The sequence below is a fragment of the Camelina sativa genome, chromosome 14, assembly GCF_000633955.1.
Source record: "Camelina sativa cultivar DH55 chromosome 14, Cs, whole genome shotgun sequence".
In the NCBI taxonomy this organism is placed as follows: Eukaryota; Viridiplantae; Streptophyta; class Magnoliopsida; order Brassicales; family Brassicaceae; genus Camelina; species Camelina sativa.
In genome coordinates this window covers 4,122,211-4,142,612 of record NC_025698.1, presented here as the reverse complement: position 1 = coordinate 4,142,612, position 20,402 = coordinate 4,122,211, and the positions used below count along the sequence as shown (strand labels likewise).

Genomic DNA, 20,402 nt, shown 5'->3' with positions numbered 1-20,402 from the left:
TACACCAGATTCAGATGGTACACCAGACCCAGATAGTACACTAGAGTCAAATAGTATACCAGAGTCAGATGGTACACCATAGCCAGATAGTACACTAGACCTATATGATACACCAAACGTAAATGGTACACCAAATATGGTACACCATAACCAAATGATACTCCAGATTCAGATGGTACACCAAAGCTAGATGATACACCAGATTCATATGATACACTAGACCCAGATGGTACACCAGAGTCCAATGGTACATCAGAGTCCAATGGTACACCAGAGTCCGATGGTACACTAGAGTCCGATAGTACACCAAAGTCAGATGGTACACCAGACGTAGATGGTATACTAGACTCAAATGGTACACCAGGCTCATATTGCACACGAAACCTACATTGTACACTAAAACCAGATGGTATACTAAACCTATATGGTAAACCAAACCCAAGTTGTACACTAAACTCATATTGTACACTTAACTCAGATGGTATACCAAAATTAACATTATGTGACAAATTACAATATCTTAAAATATTTTTTGGAAATATTTTTTTTAGGTTTAGGTTCTTTATTTTACATTTAATGTATGATTTTAGAGGATAAGATTTTAGTATCTAAAGTTTAGGGTTAAATTTTAAAACTAAATTCTATTTTTAAAATTTTAGAGTGCTAAATTTTAAAATAAAAATTATTTGATGTTATTTGAAAGAATATTCCTAATTTAAATGGAGTAGTGGACCATGAAACATTAACTTTTTTTATCCAATACCTCAAAATTGGGTCCCACATACACAAAATTTTATCTCTCATTTCCTCTAAAATTGGGATTACAAATAAACTTTCTCTTTTATGATAAATAATCATGGGTATATTAGTCTTTCTATTTTTTTTGTCTTTTACTTTTTCTCATAAATTCTCTATGTCAAAAAGCTAAAAAGTGTCTATTCTTCAAATTTTTAACAAAAACTGCCTATTTTTCCAATTACTTTTTAAAAAATGTCTAATACACTAATGGACTCTTCTTTAACTCTTGGTACGTGCATGGTAAACAAAGAAAACACAGTAACACATGGTACGTACCGGACAGTTGTTTTTAGAGTTCAAATTCAAAACAAATGTCTTAAAGTTCCAGACCAACGAATCAGCAAGGATTGGAGCGTTCTAGGCCATAAACACCTTTCCTACTAGTACTAGCTATCACCCCTCATCAGACTCATATATGTTTTGTTCCTCAAGTGTTCTTCCTGAAATGAAATGAGATGTATAAGATAGTATTTTGTTAATCTAGACACGCAACATGGGCCAGTGACTATGTCTAATGGATCATGGATGTATTTGGTAGGAGGACATTTGCATTATGAAGACACTTTTTTGGTCCAACATAGCTGTGCCACGAAATCTAAGCGAAGTTGCGCTGTCTGGATGAGACGTTGTCGATTCCTTTTTTTTGGACATGATCATCTTAGACAATCTTGAACTAAAATTTGCAGCGTCTACTGCAAAAACTTGGTGAACAAAAAATTAAAGTTTATAGGATGGAAGCAAATACCTAAAAGGAAGACATGGGAGCGTGGTTCGGTGATAATTTTGAGGGAGTTTTCAGTTTCTATTTGTTATTATATATTTAATGACCTAATTAAGAAAACACAAAAAAGGGTTTCCACTTTAATTAAGATCAGATTAGTTAATTTGGAAATTGATAAAAAAAAAAAAACAAATACAAAAAAGGAAAGTCCAAACAATGAAGTTAATAATAAGAGAAGCAGATTACAAAACGCAAAAAGCCGAGAAAACGTGAAGCCCATAAGACGATCCCTTGTCGTCTTCCCCAAACACACAACTTTCCACTTCTGGTTACTGCCTTCATTAAACAACTGCCCCCCTCCCTCCTCCCTCATCTTTTCTCTCTCTCTTTCTTTCTTGTTTTTATATTAATAATCTTTTTTACTTTTCCTCTTTATCCTTTGTATGATTCTCTTCAGTCTGATTTAAAAAAGTTTCAGTTTGTTCCTTTTTTTCCTCATTATACAGTCTTGTTAGTCACATCTGTGAAAATTAAAAAAATATCTTAACTAAAATTCCATAAAAAAAAACTCTTTTTTTTTGTTTTTGATTTTGTGGAATCCCAAAAGGTGCCAAGCTTTTTTTTATAATTTTAAGTATCTCATATCTTCTTCCCTTACTGTTTTAGCAAGAAAAAATGTTACCGGCGAAGCCGACCCTGTTCTTTGATTAGTGTGTGTGAGATTTGTCTTTTATCCAAATTAAGCTTTTTTTAAAAAAGTATATTATTATAATATATGCAAATTGCCCATACTCTCNGATGGTACACCAGACGTAGATGGTATACTAGACTCAAATGGTACACCAGGCTCATATTGCACACGAAACCTACATTGTACACTAAAACCAGATGGTATACTAAACCTATATGGTAAACCAAACCCAAGTTGTACACTAAACTCATATTGTACACTTAACTCAGATGGTATACCAAAATTAACATTATGTGACAAATTACAATATCTTAAAATATTTTTTGGAAATATTTTTTTTAGGTTTAGGTTCTTTATTTTACATTTAATGTATGATTTTAGAGGATAAGATTTTAGTATCTAAAGTTTAGGGTTAAATTTTAAAACTAAATTCTATTTTTAAAATTTTAGAGTGCTAAATTTTAAAATAAAAATTATTTGATGTTATTTGAAAGAATATTCCTAATTTAAATGGAGTAGTGGACCATGAAACATTAACTTTTTTTATCCAATACCTCAAAATTGGGTCCCACATACACAAAATTTTATCTCTCATTTCCTCTAAAATTGGGATTACAAATAAACTTTCTCTTTTATGATAAATAATCATGGGTATATTAGTCTTTCTATTTTTTTTGTCTTTTACTTTTTCTCATAAATTCTCTATGTCAAAAAGCTAAAAAGTGTCTATTCTTCAAATTTTTAACAAAAACTGCCTATTTTTCCAATTACTTTTTAAAAAATGTCTAATACACTAATGGACTCTTCTTTAACTCTTGGTACGTGCATGGTAAACAAAGAAAACACAGTAACACATGGTACGTACCGGACAGTTGTTTTTAGAGTTCAAATTCAAAACAAATGTCTTAAAGTTCCAGACCAACGAATCAGCAAGGATTGGAGCGTTCTAGGCCATAAACACCTTTCCTACTAGTACTAGCTATCACCCCTCATCAGACTCATATATGTTTTGTTCCTCAAGTGTTCTTCCTGAAATGAAATGAGATGTATAAGATAGTATTTTGTTAATCTAGACACGCAACATGGGCCAGTGACTATGTCTAATGGATCATGGATGTATTTGGTAGGAGGACATTTGCATTATGAAGACACTTTTTTGGTCCAACATAGCTGTGCCACGAAATCTAAGCGAAGTTGCGCTGTCTGGATGAGACGTTGTCGATTCCTTTTTTTTGGACATGATCATCTTAGACAATCTTGAACTAAAATTTGCAGCGTCTACTGCAAAAACTTGGTGAACAAAAAATTAAAGTTTATAGGATGGAAGCAAATACCTAAAAGGAAGACATGGGAGCGTGGTTCGGTGATAATTTTGAGGGAGTTTTCAGTTTCTATTTGTTATTATATATTTAATGACCTAATTAAGAAAACACAAAAAAGGGTTTCCACTTTAATTAAGATCAGATTAGTTAATTTGGAAATTGATAAAAAAAAAAAAACAAATACAAAAAAGGAAAGTCCAAACAATGAAGTTAATAATAAGAGAAGCAGATTACAAAACGCAAAAAGCCGAGAAAACGTGAAGCCCATAAGACGATCCCTTGTCGTCTTCCCCAAACACACAACTTTCCACTTCTGGTTACTGCCTTCATTAAACAACTGCCCCCCTCCCTCCTCCCTCATCTTTTCTCTCTCTCTTTCTTTCTTGTTTTTATATTAATAATCTTTTTTACTTTTCCTCTTTATCCTTTGTATGATTCTCTTCAGTCTGATTTAAAAAAGTTTCAGTTTGTTCCTTTTTTTCCTCATTATACAGTCTTGTTAGTCACATCTGTGAAAATTAAAAAAATATCTTAACTAAAATTCCATAAAAAAAAACTCTTTTTTTTTGTTTTTGATTTTGTGGAATCCCAAAAGGTGCCAAGCTTTTTTTTATAATTTTAAGTATCTCATATCTTCTTCCCTTACTGTTTTAGCAAGAAAAAATGTTACCGGCGAAGCCGACCCTGTTCTTTGATTAGTGTGTGTGAGATTTGTCTTTTATCCAAATTAAGCTTTTTTTAAAAAAGTATATTATTATAATATATGCAAATTGCCCATACTCTCAGACATGGGCATACGTATTTGGGTGGTCCCATTCATCGTCGTCGTCTGTGTTAGGGAGCACAAATAATAGAGAGTAGAGAGACGTAGCAGCAGACCAGAGAGAGAGAGAAGAGGCGGTGATCGAGGTCTTGATTTACAATAACCCATAAAGAGCTTCTCAAGAGTGTCACTAGACAAGATCTGATCATGGTTTCTTGAATCTTCTCTCTTCTTCTTCTTCTCTCTTCTTTCTTAAAGGTAGCTACTTTCCCTTTCCCCAAGCTTCCTCCTTTCTTTATTTATTTATTTTTATATATAAAGGAAGCTTCTTTCTTCGATTGTTTTGTGCTTAGAGCTTAGCAGCAACTAGACTCACTCTTCTTACTCTGTAAGCTCTTCTCGGGGTTGCGTTTTGTGATTAGTCCTTACTTAATTTTAGTTAAAGCTATTTCTCTCTTGTCATCAATACAGTCCGTATTTTATTTTATTTTGGTGAATAAAGGTTTTTTTTGTAGGTCTCTTTTTGATCTGGCTTGATGTGTGTGTTTTTTACTCAGATTTTTGTAGTCTGTGATCATTTATGAGAAGAAGCATCCAATTAATCCCATCCTCTTAGCTCTCTTCACTTTTACGATTGCTTTCGCTGTGGGACTTTATTACTCCTTTCCGAAAGGTATAGCTATAGAGACACCCAAGAGTTTATATTAAAGTCTACTTTATGTATTATCTCTGTTTTGGATGTTGAANTTTTTTTTAGGTTTAGGTTCTTTATTTTACATTTAATGTATGATTTTAGAGGATAAGATTTTAGTATCTAAAGTTTAGGGTTAAATTTTAAAACTAAATTCTATTTTTAAAATTTTAGAGTGCTAAATTTTAAAATAAAAATTATTTGATGTTATTTGAAAGAATATTCCTAATTTAAATGGAGTAGTGGACCATGAAACATTAACTTTTTTTATCCAATACCTCAAAATTGGGTCCCACATACACAAAATTTTATCTCTCATTTCCTCTAAAATTGGGATTACAAATAAACTTTCTCTTTTATGATAAATAATCATGGGTATATTAGTCTTTCTATTTTTTTTGTCTTTTACTTTTTCTCATAAATTCTCTATGTCAAAAAGCTAAAAAGTGTCTATTCTTCAAATTTTTAACAAAAACTGCCTATTTTTCCAATTACTTTTTAAAAAATGTCTAATACACTAATGGACTCTTCTTTAACTCTTGGTACGTGCATGGTAAACAAAGAAAACACAGTAACACATGGTACGTACCGGACAGTTGTTTTTAGAGTTCAAATTCAAAACAAATGTCTTAAAGTTCCAGACCAACGAATCAGCAAGGATTGGAGCGTTCTAGGCCATAAACACCTTTCCTACTAGTACTAGCTATCACCCCTCATCAGACTCATATATGTTTTGTTCCTCAAGTGTTCTTCCTGAAATGAAATGAGATGTATAAGATAGTATTTTGTTAATCTAGACACGCAACATGGGCCAGTGACTATGTCTAATGGATCATGGATGTATTTGGTAGGAGGACATTTGCATTATGAAGACACTTTTTTGGTCCAACATAGCTGTGCCACGAAATCTAAGCGAAGTTGCGCTGTCTGGATGAGACGTTGTCGATTCCTTTTTTTTGGACATGATCATCTTAGACAATCTTGAACTAAAATTTGCAGCGTCTACTGCAAAAACTTGGTGAACAAAAAATTAAAGTTTATAGGATGGAAGCAAATACCTAAAAGGAAGACATGGGAGCGTGGTTCGGTGATAATTTTGAGGGAGTTTTCAGTTTCTATTTGTTATTATATATTTAATGACCTAATTAAGAAAACACAAAAAAGGGTTTCCACTTTAATTAAGATCAGATTAGTTAATTTGGAAATTGATAAAAAAAAAAAAACAAATACAAAAAAGGAAAGTCCAAACAATGAAGTTAATAATAAGAGAAGCAGATTACAAAACGCAAAAAGCCGAGAAAACGTGAAGCCCATAAGACGATCCCTTGTCGTCTTCCCCAAACACACAACTTTCCACTTCTGGTTACTGCCTTCATTAAACAACTGCCCCCCTCCCTCCTCCCTCATCTTTTCTCTCTCTCTTTCTTTCTTGTTTTTATATTAATAATCTTTTTTACTTTTCCTCTTTATCCTTTGTATGATTCTCTTCAGTCTGATTTAAAAAAGTTTCAGTTTGTTCCTTTTTTTCCTCATTATACAGTCTTGTTAGTCACATCTGTGAAAATTAAAAAAATATCTTAACTAAAATTCCATAAAAAAAAACTCTTTTTTTTTGTTTTTGATTTTGTGGAATCCCAAAAGGTGCCAAGCTTTTTTTTATAATTTTAAGTATCTCATATCTTCTTCCCTTACTGTTTTAGCAAGAAAAAATGTTACCGGCGAAGCCGACCCTGTTCTTTGATTAGTGTGTGTGAGATTTGTCTTTTATCCAAATTAAGCTTTTTTTAAAAAAGTATATTATTATAATATATGCAAATTGCCCATACTCTCAGACATGGGCATACGTATTTGGGTGGTCCCATTCATCGTCGTCGTCTGTGTTAGGGAGCACAAATAATAGAGAGTAGAGAGACGTAGCAGCAGACCAGAGAGAGAGAGAAGAGGCGGTGATCGAGGTCTTGATTTACAATAACCCATAAAGAGCTTCTCAAGAGTGTCACTAGACAAGATCTGATCATGGTTTCTTGAATCTTCTCTCTTCTTCTTCTTCTCTCTTCTTTCTTAAAGGTAGCTACTTTCCCTTTCCCCAAGCTTCCTCCTTTCTTTATTTATTTATTTTTATATATAAAGGAAGCTTCTTTCTTCGATTGTTTTGTGCTTAGAGCTTAGCAGCAACTAGACTCACTCTTCTTACTCTGTAAGCTCTTCTCGGGGTTGCGTTTTGTGATTAGTCCTTACTTAATTTTAGTTAAAGCTATTTCTCTCTTGTCATCAATACAGTCCGTATTTTATTTTATTTTGGTGAATAAAGGTTTTTTTTGTAGGTCTCTTTTTGATCTGGCTTGATGTGTGTGTTTTTTACTCAGATTTTTGTAGTCTGTGATCATTTATGAGAAGAAGCATCCAATTAATCCCATCCTCTTAGCTCTCTTCACTTTTACGATTGCTTTCGCTGTGGGACTTTATTACTCCTTTCCGAAAGGTATAGCTATAGAGACACCCAAGAGTTTATATTAAAGTCTACTTTATGTATTATCTCTGTTTTGGATGTTGAAAGGCAGATTTTGCTCTGATCCTCGTTATTGTTAGTATTTGTCAACTTGATGGTCCCTGTTGAGTTTGAGTATCAATTACCATTTGTGTCGACATCTTGTTGATTTTGGGTTGTAGGATGACTTAAGATTGGTAGTGTTCATGGAATTTGACTCCTTAGCTATGTCCTTACACATCATAATTAAGTTGGTTTAGTTGCTTTGAGAATGGTAAATCATTGAACAGTGGAATATAGCAGGATGATCCCTGCACCTGTTGTATCCTGTTTTTGGGTTTAGCTAGGCAGACTTTCTCGATGGAGTTACTCTAGTACTACATGCCTCTTTTTGCTTTGAAATTCTTAATTGTTTCTTAGTGTTTCAAGTTTATCCTTATGCATTTTCTTGTATTATTGGTGAAGAATGCTTTTGTGTTGTCTCCTTAGCAGAAGTTTTGCACTTAATTTTTGTTTTCTTGTATCTGTGTCAGGAAAANTGTGCCACGAAATCTAAGCGAAGTTGCGCTGTCTGGATGAGACGTTGTCGATTCCTTTTTTTTGGACATGATCATCTTAGACAATCTTGAACTAAAATTTGCAGCGTCTACTGCAAAAACTTGGTGAACAAAAAATTAAAGTTTATAGGATGGAAGCAAATACCTAAAAGGAAGACATGGGAGCGTGGTTCGGTGATAATTTTGAGGGAGTTTTCAGTTTCTATTTGTTATTATATATTTAATGACCTAATTAAGAAAACACAAAAAAGGGTTTCCACTTTAATTAAGATCAGATTAGTTAATTTGGAAATTGATAAAAAAAAAAAAACAAATACAAAAAAGGAAAGTCCAAACAATGAAGTTAATAATAAGAGAAGCAGATTACAAAACGCAAAAAGCCGAGAAAACGTGAAGCCCATAAGACGATCCCTTGTCGTCTTCCCCAAACACACAACTTTCCACTTCTGGTTACTGCCTTCATTAAACAACTGCCCCCCTCCCTCCTCCCTCATCTTTTCTCTCTCTCTTTCTTTCTTGTTTTTATATTAATAATCTTTTTTACTTTTCCTCTTTATCCTTTGTATGATTCTCTTCAGTCTGATTTAAAAAAGTTTCAGTTTGTTCCTTTTTTTCCTCATTATACAGTCTTGTTAGTCACATCTGTGAAAATTAAAAAAATATCTTAACTAAAATTCCATAAAAAAAAACTCTTTTTTTTTGTTTTTGATTTTGTGGAATCCCAAAAGGTGCCAAGCTTTTTTTTATAATTTTAAGTATCTCATATCTTCTTCCCTTACTGTTTTAGCAAGAAAAAATGTTACCGGCGAAGCCGACCCTGTTCTTTGATTAGTGTGTGTGAGATTTGTCTTTTATCCAAATTAAGCTTTTTTTAAAAAAGTATATTATTATAATATATGCAAATTGCCCATACTCTCAGACATGGGCATACGTATTTGGGTGGTCCCATTCATCGTCGTCGTCTGTGTTAGGGAGCACAAATAATAGAGAGTAGAGAGACGTAGCAGCAGACCAGAGAGAGAGAGAAGAGGCGGTGATCGAGGTCTTGATTTACAATAACCCATAAAGAGCTTCTCAAGAGTGTCACTAGACAAGATCTGATCATGGTTTCTTGAATCTTCTCTCTTCTTCTTCTTCTCTCTTCTTTCTTAAAGGTAGCTACTTTCCCTTTCCCCAAGCTTCCTCCTTTCTTTATTTATTTATTTTTATATATAAAGGAAGCTTCTTTCTTCGATTGTTTTGTGCTTAGAGCTTAGCAGCAACTAGACTCACTCTTCTTACTCTGTAAGCTCTTCTCGGGGTTGCGTTTTGTGATTAGTCCTTACTTAATTTTAGTTAAAGCTATTTCTCTCTTGTCATCAATACAGTCCGTATTTTATTTTATTTTGGTGAATAAAGGTTTTTTTTGTAGGTCTCTTTTTGATCTGGCTTGATGTGTGTGTTTTTTACTCAGATTTTTGTAGTCTGTGATCATTTATGAGAAGAAGCATCCAATTAATCCCATCCTCTTAGCTCTCTTCACTTTTACGATTGCTTTCGCTGTGGGACTTTATTACTCCTTTCCGAAAGGTATAGCTATAGAGACACCCAAGAGTTTATATTAAAGTCTACTTTATGTATTATCTCTGTTTTGGATGTTGAAAGGCAGATTTTGCTCTGATCCTCGTTATTGTTAGTATTTGTCAACTTGATGGTCCCTGTTGAGTTTGAGTATCAATTACCATTTGTGTCGACATCTTGTTGATTTTGGGTTGTAGGATGACTTAAGATTGGTAGTGTTCATGGAATTTGACTCCTTAGCTATGTCCTTACACATCATAATTAAGTTGGTTTAGTTGCTTTGAGAATGGTAAATCATTGAACAGTGGAATATAGCAGGATGATCCCTGCACCTGTTGTATCCTGTTTTTGGGTTTAGCTAGGCAGACTTTCTCGATGGAGTTACTCTAGTACTACATGCCTCTTTTTGCTTTGAAATTCTTAATTGTTTCTTAGTGTTTCAAGTTTATCCTTATGCATTTTCTTGTATTATTGGTGAAGAATGCTTTTGTGTTGTCTCCTTAGCAGAAGTTTTGCACTTAATTTTTGTTTTCTTGTATCTGTGTCAGGAAAAAAATGTCAGGGTCTAGGCCAAGTCAGTCCTCTGAGGGCTCTAGGCGATCAAGGCACAGCGCTAGAATCATTGCGCAGACCACTGTAGATGCGAAGCTCCATGCTGATTTTGAGGAGTCAGGCAGTTCCTTTGATTACTCAACCTCAGTTCGTGTCACTGGCCCGGTTGTGGAGAACCAGCCACCAAGGTCTGACAAGGTGACCACGACTTATCTTCATCACATACAGAAGGGAAAGCTGATTCAGCCCTTTGGTTGTTTGCTTGCCTTGGATGAGAAGACTTTCAAAGTCATTGCATACAGCGAGAATGCTCCCGAGTTGTTGACAATGACCAGTCATGCAGTTCCTAGTGTTGGCGAGCACCCTGTTCTAGGCATTGGGACAGATATAAGGAGTCTTTTCACAGCTCCTAGTGCCTCTGCATTGCAGAAAGCTCTTGGATTTGGAGATGTATCCTTGTTGAATCCCATTCTTGTGCACTGCAAGACTTCTGCAAAACCCTTTTATGCGATTGTCCACAGGGTTACAGGGAGCATCATTGTCGACTTTGAACCGGTAAAGCCTTATGAAGTTCCCATGACAGCTGCTGGTGCCTTACAATCATATAAGCTCGCTGCCAAAGCAATCACTAGGCTGCAATCTTTGCCCAGTGGAAGCATGGAAAGGCTTTGTGATACAATGGCACAGGAGGTTTTTGAACTCACGGGGTATGACAGGGTGATGGCTTATAAATTTCATGAAGATGATCACGGTGAGGTTGTCTCCGAGGTTACAAAACCTGGGCTGGAACCTTATCTTGGTCTGCATTATCCAGCCACTGACATCCCTCAGGCAGCCCGTTTTCTGTTTATGAAGAACAAGGTCCGGATGATCGTTGATTGCAATGCAAAACATGCTAGGGTGCTTCAAGATGAAAAGCTTTCCTTTGATCTTACCTTGTGTGGCTCTACCCTCAGAGCACCGCACAGCTGCCATTTACAGTACATGGCCAACATGGATTCAATTGCATCTCTGGTTATGGCGGTTGTAGTTAATGAGGAAGATGGAGAAGGGGATGCTCCTGATTCTACTGCACAGCCTCAGAAGAGAAAGAGATTATGGGGTTTAGTGGTTTGTCATAATACAACTCCAAGGTTTGTCCCATTTCCTCTCAGGTATGCATGTGAGTTTCTTGCTCAAGTGTTTGCCATACACGTCAATAAGGAGGTGGAACTGGAGAACCAGATTGTGGAGAAGAACATTTTGCGCACACAGACACTCTTGTGTGATATGCTGATGCGTGATGCTCCACTGGGTATTGTGTCGCAGAGCCCCAACATAATGGACCTTGTGAAATGTGATGGAGCAGCACTCTTGTATAAAGACAAGGTATGGAAACTGGGAACAACTCCAAGTGAGTTCCATCTGCAGGAGATAGCTTCATGGTTGTGTGAATACCACACGGATTCAACAGGTTTGAGCACTGATAGTTTGCATGACGCTGGGTTTCCGAGGGCTCTGTCTCTTGGGGACTCGGTATGTGGAATGGCGGCTGTAAGGATATCATCGAAAGACATGATTTTCTGGTTCCGTTCTCATACCGCTGGTGAAGTGAGATGGGGAGGTGCCAAGCATGATCCAGATGATAGGGATGATGCAAGGAGAATGCACCCGAGGTCATCGTTCAAGGCTTTCCTTGAAGTGGTCAAGACAAGGAGTTTACCTTGGAAGGACTATGAGATGGATGCAATACACTCCTTGCAGCTTATTCTGAGGAATGCTTTCAAGGATGGTGAGACTACTGATGTGAATACAAAGGTCATTCACTCTAAGCTAAATGATCTCAAAATTGATGGTATACAAGAACTAGAAGCTGTGACCAGTGAGATGGTTCGTTTAATTGAGACTGCTACGGTGCCAATATTGGCGGTTGATTCTGATGGATTGGTTAATGGCTGGAACACGAAAATTGCTGAGCTGACTGGTCTTTCGGTTGATGAAGCAATTGGGAAGCATCTCCTCACACTTGTTGAAGATTCTTCGGTGGAAATCGTTAAAAGGATGCTAGAGAATGCATTAGAAGGTAACTCTCTTCCTAAGTTATGCTGAGTTGCTAAGAATCTTCCAACTAGATTGCACTGTTCAAGTTTCAATTGAGAATCATGTAAGTTGGTTTCGCTTTTTTCTCTCTGAACAACTGAAGCTGAGTCTATAAACTTCACTTGCAGGAACCGAGGAGCAGAATGTCCAATTTGAAATCAAGACACAACTGACCAGAGCTGATGCTTGTCCAATAAGTTTAGTTGTAAATGCATGTGCAAGTAGAGATCTTCATGAAAACGTTGTTGGGGTGTGTTTTGTAGCCCATGATCTTACTGGCCAGAAGACTGTGATGGACAAGTTTACTCGGATTGAAGGTGATTACAAGGCGATTATCCAAAATCCAAACCCGCTGATCCCGCCCATATTTGGCACCGATGAGTTTGGATGGTGCACAGAGTGGAATCCAGCAATGTCAAAGTTAACCGGTTTAAAGCGAGAGGAAGTGATCGACAAGATGCTCTTAGGAGAAGTCTTTGGGACACAGAAATCATGTTGTCGTCTAAAGAATCAAGAAGCTTTTGTAAACCTTGGGATTGTGCTGAACAACGCTGTGACCAGTCAAGATCCAGAGAAAGTGTCCTTTGCTTTCTTTACAAGAGGTGGCAAGTATGTAGAGTGTCTGTTGTGTGTGAGTAAGAAACTGGACAGGGAAGGTGTAGTGACAGGTGTATTCTGTTTCCTGCAACTTGCCAGCCATGAGCTGCAGCAAGCGCTCCATGTTCAGCGTCTAGCTGAGAGAACCGCAGTGAAGAGACTAAAGGCTCTAGCATACATCAAAAGACAGATCCGGAATCCGCTTTCTGGGATTATGTTTGCAAGGAAAATGATAGAAGGCACTGAATTAGGACCAGAGCAGAGACAGATTTTGCAAACTAGCGCGTTATGTCAGAAGCAACTAAGCAAGATCCTTGATGATTCGGATCTTGAAAGCATTATAGAAGGGTATACAAGAATCGAAGTTTCTTTATCTTTCAACATGTTTACCTGATTTCTTATGTTGGGATTTGACTGCGCAGGTGTTTGGATCTGGAAATGAAAGAGTTCAGCTTAAACGAAGTGTTGACTGCTTCCACAAGTCAAGTAATGATGAAGAGTAACGGAAAGAGTGTTCGAATAACAAATGAGACCGGAGAAGAAGTAATGTCTGATACTTTGTATGGAGACAGTATTAGGCTTCAACAAGTCTTGGCAGATTTCATGCTGATGTCTGTTAACTTTACACCATCCGGAGGTCAGCTAACTGTTACAGCTTCCTTGAGGAAGGATCAGCTTGGGCGTTCTGTGCATCTTGCTTCTTTAGAGATCAGGTAAAATATTCTTAATCAGAATGCACACAATGATGTTAAAAAAAGAAGTGCATTAAGGATATTGGGTTGATGAAAACAGGTTAACGCATACGGGAGCTGGGATACCCGAGTTTTTACTAAACCAAATGTTTGGGACTGAGGAAGATGTGTCAGAAGAAGGTTTGAGTTTGATGGTTAGCCGGAAACTGGTGAAGCTGATGAATGGAGATGTTCAGTACTTGAGACAAGCTGGGAAATCAAGTTTCATTATCTCTGCAGAACTCGCTGCAGCAAACAAGTAGTCCCCAAAAGAGATAGGGGTCAATAGTCACTGGATTTTCTTTGTTTGTTCCTTTCTTTATCGCGTTTTGTTTTCGGTTTCAAATTTCAATAACGATGATATATCATATATCCATCCATTTACATCTTTTGTGAACTCTTCTCTGAAGCTGTAATATATGGATGCATATCTATCTCCTCTCGAGTGTTTTGGTTTCATAATGTATCATTCAAAAGCTGATGTATGAGAGAAATAAGTTCAGTCACGGTCTCAAAACAAATACTCTTAGTCTGACAATCTCCTCCTAAAGTTCCATTCAGATCTTACCAACTTCTTTTTGATGATAGAGAGGATATGCTTAATGCGCTGAATGGCTGCAGCTAGAGTATATGCCTTGTGGTTAGTACAACAAGCCAGAGTTTACAGGTAATGTATGAACCTTGACTATGTTGCAAGAATTCTTGGTTTCAAAAATTTAGCTTTAGCTTAACTCCATGAAGAAGAGGTCAGACTTCTAAACTACTACAGGGATCTAATTAGCTGGCCATATGGAGTACACTTAGTTTTGAATTAAGAAGCACATGGGGAAGTATGATCTTATTATTTATTTAATCAGTTTTATATTAAGCCCATACGTAAGAGTCTCTCAAGTAGATTATTTTATATCAAGGTAGCTTACCTGTTTTCATATCTATTTGAAAGCTTCTAGATTAGATCAACCTCGACTTCTTACCTGTTTTTAGTCAACTTTAGAACAAAACCAAACAAAATTGGATTATACAGAAGATAACAATGATACATGAGACAATGGAGCTCAAAATGCACAATGAAAGATCATCAGTTATTGTTTCTTATTACATAAGACAAATCAAAGGAGAAAAAAAAGATCTTTCCTTTATCAAACAGAACCGGAAGAAGAAAAAAACTGTAATGAATATAAAAGAGATCATTTCTTGGGTTGGAACTTGGATTTGATGTGTTTGACAGTTCCAGAAGATGTCTGGAAGGCTTGAGCCAAGATGTTGTCAGGAACAGGAGGAGTGGAACCAAACAAAGTAGCACCAAGAGACTGAGTACCAGGAAGCTGACTATTGAAAGCTGAAAGAACAGAGGCAGGAACACGACCATTGTTCTTCTGGAAATGGACAAGTCCTTTAGGGAAAGCAAAGACATCTCCTTTCTTGATAGATTGAGCGATGAGCTTATTGGCAGTAGTGAGGAACCCAACGTCGAGTTCTCCTTCGAGGACAAAGACGACTTCAGTGGCACGTGGGTGGGTGTGAGGTGGGTTTAAACCACCAGGTGCGTAGTCGATACGAGCGAGAGAGACACCGAGTGTGTTGAGTCCAGGGATTGTCATAACGTTAGCTCCAGTGACCAAGGCACCGAATGTGTTGTTTGTGAGACCTGGATTAGCTATTCCTTGTGAGAAGAAATCGGCTGGTGTTACTGCAGCTGCGTCTTTACAAGGAAAGCCATTGATCTTGATTCCTGCAAACAGAGAATAAAAATTGAAGCTTTTACTTTTTAGGTAAGTGGAACAGAGAACAAAACAGAGATTTTTTTTTTATATTAAAGAATATATATATACCAGAGGAGAGATCAGCGACGCAGAGATCTTGGAGCATGTCCGGATCTGCGGAAGCGGAGATGAAGACGGTGAGACCTATGAGGAGGAGGAGGAGAGTTTGAGTTGGTGAAGAAGAAGCCATTGTTTGGTGGTGGTGGTGGGGCTGTGTAACAAAGTTGAGAATTATTGTTTATAAAGGAAATAGAGGAATTGAAGAGAGTATATGACTTTTCTCATTGAGAAGAAAAAGCAAGGAACATGCTACTCTTCACTTTCTCCTTCTCCTCTGTCAAAAAATATATACACAAACGTCAAAGGTCAACGTATACTAAACGGATGGGTCATGGCTTCACATTAGTTTTGGTATTACACGGCACTGCCTAATATTAATGGGTTTATAAGAAATTGAATTATTATTACCTAATATGTAATAAAATAATGCGTATCAGGTAATAACTGTTTGTCTTAATCTGTCTACTATATTTAAAGCTAATTTACAAAAGTGTGCTTCGATTTTTTTTGGCTTTTAAAACTTGTATACCATCCTATTTTTGATTATCGTGGCGTGAGTATCAATGTATCATATCATACATATTAAACACACGCTCGTGGCCTCACCGTTTCGCTGCAACGACCGTGTTTAAAGGGGTTAATTTCTTTTCACGAGCGTTGTGAAGCGCGTGAGAGAAGCTAGACGTCGTCTTTAATGGGTTGGGTTAGGTGTATCGATAATTTTTTTAGTTTGGGCTTTGGTATTTAAAGCCCTCATCTAAGATGACGCGTTATGCATTGAAGAGAGGCCCCATCAAAATCGTTTCTTTCTTTTTTTTATTTGGTCGTTGGCACTACACGGCGCCGTTTTTTATTTCGGGAGCCAAACTTGAATTTCTAGATAGAAAATATTTTTTTTTATATAAAAAAAAACAATAATAATAACATGAGAAAATATTTATGTAGAATTGGTTGCATTTTATTAGCGAAAAGATTGTTTAAAGTTTTTCTCCATATTATTTCTGCGACCAAAATAGAAAAGGTCATGTTGAAAAAAGAAAGAAAGAGAAAGGTTGATTTGAAATTTCGCTAAAATCAGTCCCAACATGATTTAATGACCCAACGAAATAGGAAAAAATGATTTAGAGACAATTGTTTTACATTTGTTTTATTCTTTGTATATTGTATTCATATTCAAAAAAAATTGGCAAGGAAATCTAATTTTCGGTTATTTGATCAAATAAAGTATTTGGGTACATTACATATTTTCAACGCCGATTGAAAGCTTAATCACAATTACTGAAGACCTTTTTCACTAATTTTTTGCATTAAATCTTTGTCTTGTTGCTTCTGAACTCTTTCAAGCATCTGAAAATTCTTTTCCACTTTTCAAGGCCATTTTGTTTATTTGTACTTTTCAAAATGTTTGAATATTCCTATGACTTTCTGTCTTGTTGATATTTGTGGAAAGAAATATGGAAATATCTAATGAAATCTGTAATATGTCTGAATATTAAAGGAATAATGGTGTACGTTTAGTAAGAGATTACAATAAAATAATAAAGTTAATATATCCTAATGATCAAATGAGGTCCACAAACTGTGGTGTCAAGATCTTACCAAAAAAAAACTGTGGTGTCAAGAAGGAGGTTTTGGGTATACATATCAAGCTTAGATTTATGCAATCTGTCAGTCACATCCTTTAGTATCTGAATGGCAAGATTATGATTCACGAATCCTTTATCTAATTAAAGAAACAAATTATACTAATAAAATCTCTCCAAATGACTGGTAGTTTAATGCAATTATCTCTCTCACATTCTGGTCTTCATTATAATTGAGTTTCCATAACAAAAATCTGTTTATATAAAATACCAGGGTCGATGCTTTCTTCTCATCTTGCAGTACTGACCACTTATATATTCATTTCGTTCAAATTCATTGAGAAGAAAACAATGAAAACGTTTTTGTGGGGTTGGAGTCTCGCAGGAGTACTCATTCTCTTCAACATTCTTGCAAATGGGGAAACGGGTTTTGATGAAATAGGAATGTTAAACGATTTCAATGGAACAAATGCTAATGTTCTGATGGTAGGACTCACTCTTGTCCAAGCCGCTGATGCTAAAGGAGCGGGTAACTATCTTCTTCCCATTCATTTTAATTCAGATTTAATTTAGATTTCGAAAATTGGACCGTTGATTTTTTTGTAATATATTTATGAAAAAGTATATATAACATGCAAACGAAATTTAGATATATGTATATATATTATCATTATAAAGTTCTTGATTGACATTTTCATGACACAAGGATACATTCTTATTTGTGGCAGTGTGTCTGGATGGGTCAGTGCCTGGATATCATTTGTATCGAGGTTATGGTTCAGGAGCAAACAATTGGATCATTCAGTTACAGGTTCTTACTTAAGATATATCTAGCTCTTTTGAACTTTTTGTATAGAGAGTTACGTATCGCCATGATCGTGAATAAGCGTACAATTTTGTTGAAAGGGAGGTGCGTGGTGTACGAGCATAAAAGATTGTCAGAACCGTAAGCATAGTAGTTATGGATCGTCTAGCTTAATGGAGAAAGAGTTGGCGTTTACAGGAATACTAAGCAACAAAGCCGCTGAGAATCCAGGTTTTTCTCAAGATCGATCCATTGTATAACAAAAATGTAATATATGTTGGTGAAATCGTTAATGAGTATTTTTGTTACAAATCAATGTTGCAGATTTCTACAACTGGAACAAAGTAAAAGTCCGGTATTGTGATGGCGCATCCTTTGGCGGTGATAGCGAAAACAAGGTTAGCCAATTATTATTTTTTACAAATATATATACATGACTTTATATATTTCACTAATATCTTTAGATTCCTATGGTTTTGCTTACAATTAGGCGGCGCAACTTCAGTTTAGAGGAAAGCGTATATTTTTAGCTGTCATGGAAGATTTGATGGCGAAGGGAATGCGACAGGCAAAACAGGTATATCTATATATTTCATATTTTACTTATCACTATGTTTTTAACCCTAAGTTTTGTTAACTAATATAATATATATACTACGTTTAAGGCTTTGCTCAACGGATGTTCTGCTGGCGGTCTTGCAGCTATTTTACGATGCGATGATTTCAATGACTTGTTTCCTCCTACCACCAAAGTAAAATGCATGAGCGATGCTGGCTTCTTCCTCGATGCGTGAGTAGTATTTTTGTTTTTCATGAAATTAGTATATTGATTAGTTGTGTGACTGATTATGTCTTGTTTGTAACTGAAGCGTTGATGTATCTGGAGGTCATTCTTTAAGGCGTATGTATTCTGGTGTTGTAAGCACCCAGGTACGAGTATAACGTTTGGATGTCTTGATGTTGATGATATATGTAGAGACATCGTTGAACGCTAATCCAAAACTGTTATTTTTTTAACTTCTAGGGTTTGCAAAACACGCTTCCTCGCACCTGTACAAGCCATATCAATCCAAGTTTGGTAAAGTCATTGCTGAGCTTATAAATATTGTGTTTAATTATGTTAATTATAATGATGCTATGTTTCCACATTTATGTAACTTACTTGCAATATCCCTCAGTGTTTCTTCCCTCAATACATAATCAACCAAGTCAAGACCCCGTTGTTTATTCTCAACTCCGGTGTTGATGCGTGGCAGGTTATTTATAATTCCACATCTCCATCTTTGGATTCTTGTTTATGATGAAAAATAGGGGTTTGCTTGTCTTGAACTAGCTTGTTTCTTTGCAGATTGGAAATAGCTTAGCTCCACCATCTGCTGATCCAAGTCGCAGTTGGCATAACTGTAGCTTTAGCTTCAGGTGCACTCCCTCTCAGAAGAAATTCTTGGAAGGTAAGAATGATAATTAAGTTTCCATGAAACCTACCACTCTTTGATCTAACGAAACTGATCAATATTGTTTCTTGCTTTGGAATATATCCGAGTTTCAGGTTTCACGATAAGCATGTTAAATGCGCTAAAGACCTTTTCGACGTTTAGCAAGAACAGAGCGTTGATTACCTCTGGATGGGCTCATTGTCAAGCGGAGAGACAATATGATTGGTTTCCTGGAAACTCTGGAGCGGGTAAAGCTAAGGTGAGAAAAAAAAAAAACGCTAATAAGTTTAAAATTGATCATGATTCTCATATTTTTTCGATCACACACTGTTTTGATTTGAAAGCAAGTACAAAAATAATGCTTGTGCCTTGTTGTTGGAAAAACGAAAACAGGGGATTTCTGTAGCAGTTGGAGACTGGTATTTCGAAAGAAAAGCTCGTTCGTAGAGTATGATTATCCTTGAGACATTATCAAAAATCGTCATTATGATATGTTTGTTTTATTTCACCCACATCAACTAAAATTGACGTTTTAATACAAAGGCAGAGAAGGGAATCTTATATACATGCATGTAGTTGTTGTATCATTGTCCTTATCAAATCATATAGTCATAAGACGTCCAAGGTTTTTTCTCTATTTCTTTACGCACAAGAGATCTCCGAAGTTTCACTATCGAAAATGAAAGAATGGTATTTGTCTAATAATATCCGCATTTTCAGTATGTCTAATAATGAAAGAATGGTACTAGTGCCAACACATTTTCAGAATTTCCGAACGTCGTTGTATATAACATACTCGACGTCAAATATATAGATATTAAGTGAACGAATCATAGGAGATTAAAAAAAAAAAGAAGCAAAGATTCCACGACATTCTCTTTTTTTTCTCCTCGTTTCTTTGCTCACAAGTATATCTTTATTTAATCAACAAGTAACAAACCGCGACAAGTGTTTCTGTTAATCATCATCCTTACATAACATACGCCAATCAAAGGCTAACACAATGATTGGTTATTTGGTTTAATATAGCACCAATTATTCGTTTCACATGCACTCTCGCGTTCCACTAAACCTTATTATAATGCAAATGCATATTTCATGATATCTTTTAAATCTTCACCCGGCCCGATTAATCTTTTTGGCATACGTGTTTAATCTTTTATTTGAGCAAACTGATTTATCTTTTTTTTTTCTCCCTGACATTT

The 20,402-nt window shown here is 35.9% G+C and overlaps 3 protein-coding genes and 2 long non-coding RNA genes across 7 annotated transcripts; 4 read left to right on the top strand and 1 right to left on the bottom strand.

Annotated features, from left to right (window-relative positions):
• LOC104739552 lies at positions 3,817 to 4,969 on the top strand. Its single transcript, XR_760015.2, has 2 exons — positions 3,817 to 4,553; positions 4,853 to 4,969. It is a non-coding gene; the product is annotated as an uncharacterized LOC104739552 (long non-coding RNA).
• On the top strand, positions 6,317 to 7,469 carry LOC104739551. Its single transcript, XR_760014.2, has 2 exons — positions 6,317 to 7,053; positions 7,353 to 7,469. It is a non-coding gene; the product is annotated as an uncharacterized LOC104739551 (long non-coding RNA).
• Positions 8,530 to 14,056, top strand: LOC104739550 (phytochrome A). Of its 3 annotated transcripts, XM_019236023.1 has the most exons (7): positions 8,530 to 9,185; positions 9,281 to 9,315; positions 9,485 to 9,600; positions 10,140 to 12,205; positions 12,351 to 13,167; positions 13,242 to 13,532; positions 13,612 to 14,026. In XM_019236023.1, the coding sequence occupies exons 4-7, from the start codon at positions 10,147 to 10,149 to the stop codon at positions 13,811 to 13,813; spliced, it is 3,369 nt and encodes a 1,122-aa protein (XP_019091568.1). In that variant the 5' UTR covers positions 8,530 to 9,185; positions 9,281 to 9,315; positions 9,485 to 9,600; positions 10,140 to 10,146; the 3' UTR covers positions 13,814 to 14,026. The 3 variants fall into 3 exon arrangements, with proteins under 3 accessions (XP_019091568.1, XP_010458244.1, XP_010458247.1); XM_010459942.2 differs by lacking the exon at positions 9,281 to 9,315 and having other exon boundaries at positions 13,612 to 14,056; XM_010459945.2 differs by lacking the exons at positions 9,281 to 9,315; positions 9,485 to 9,600.
• Positions 14,540 to 15,650, bottom strand: LOC104739549 (germin-like protein subfamily 2 member 1). The gene is made up of 2 exons (XM_010459941.1): positions 15,383 to 15,650; positions 14,540 to 15,282 (listed from the first exon to the last, which is right to left on the bottom strand). Exons 1-2 carry the CDS (start codon positions 15,501 to 15,503, stop codon positions 14,738 to 14,740), a joined length of 666 nt encoding a protein of 221 aa, XP_010458243.1. The 5' UTR covers positions 15,504 to 15,650; the 3' UTR covers positions 14,540 to 14,737.
• LOC104739548 (pectin acetylesterase 1-like) lies at positions 17,109 to 19,815 on the top strand. The gene is made up of 12 exons (XM_010459940.2): positions 17,109 to 17,485; positions 17,685 to 17,767; positions 17,863 to 17,992; positions 18,086 to 18,159; positions 18,252 to 18,338; positions 18,427 to 18,551; positions 18,631 to 18,691; positions 18,786 to 18,839; positions 18,940 to 19,017; positions 19,110 to 19,212; positions 19,311 to 19,456; positions 19,591 to 19,815. Exons 1-12 carry the CDS (start codon positions 17,236 to 17,238, stop codon positions 19,642 to 19,644), a joined length of 1,245 nt encoding a protein of 414 aa, XP_010458242.1. The 5' UTR covers positions 17,109 to 17,235; the 3' UTR covers positions 19,645 to 19,815.

Coding starts and splice junctions, on each gene's coding strand:
- LOC104739550 (XM_010459942.2), top strand. CDS start 10,147: ATGTCAGGGTCTAGGCCAAGTCAGTCCTCTGAGGGCTCTAGGCGATCA. Junction 12,206..12,350: donor GCTAGAGAATGCATTAGAAG/GTAACTCTCTTC, acceptor CTTCACTTGCAG/GAACCGAGGAGCAGAATGTC. Junction 13,168..13,241: donor CTTGAAAGCATTATAGAAGG/GTATACAAGAAT, acceptor TTGACTGCGCAG/GTGTTTGGATCTGGAAATGA.
- LOC104739549 (XM_010459941.1), bottom strand. CDS start 15,503: ATGGCTTCTTCTTCACCAACTCAAACTCTCCTCCTCCTCCTCATAGGT. Junction 15,283..15,382: donor CGTCGCTGATCTCTCCTCTG/GTATATATATAT, acceptor CTCTGTTTGCAG/GAATCAAGATCAATGGCTTT.
- LOC104739548 (XM_010459940.2), top strand. CDS start 17,236: ATGCTTTCTTCTCATCTTGCAGTACTGACCACTTATATATTCATTTCG. Junction 17,486..17,684: donor CGCTGATGCTAAAGGAGCGG/GTAACTATCTTC, acceptor TATTTGTGGCAG/TGTGTCTGGATGGGTCAGTG. Junction 19,213..19,310: donor TCAGAAGAAATTCTTGGAAG/GTAAGAATGATA, acceptor TCCGAGTTTCAG/GTTTCACGATAAGCATGTTA.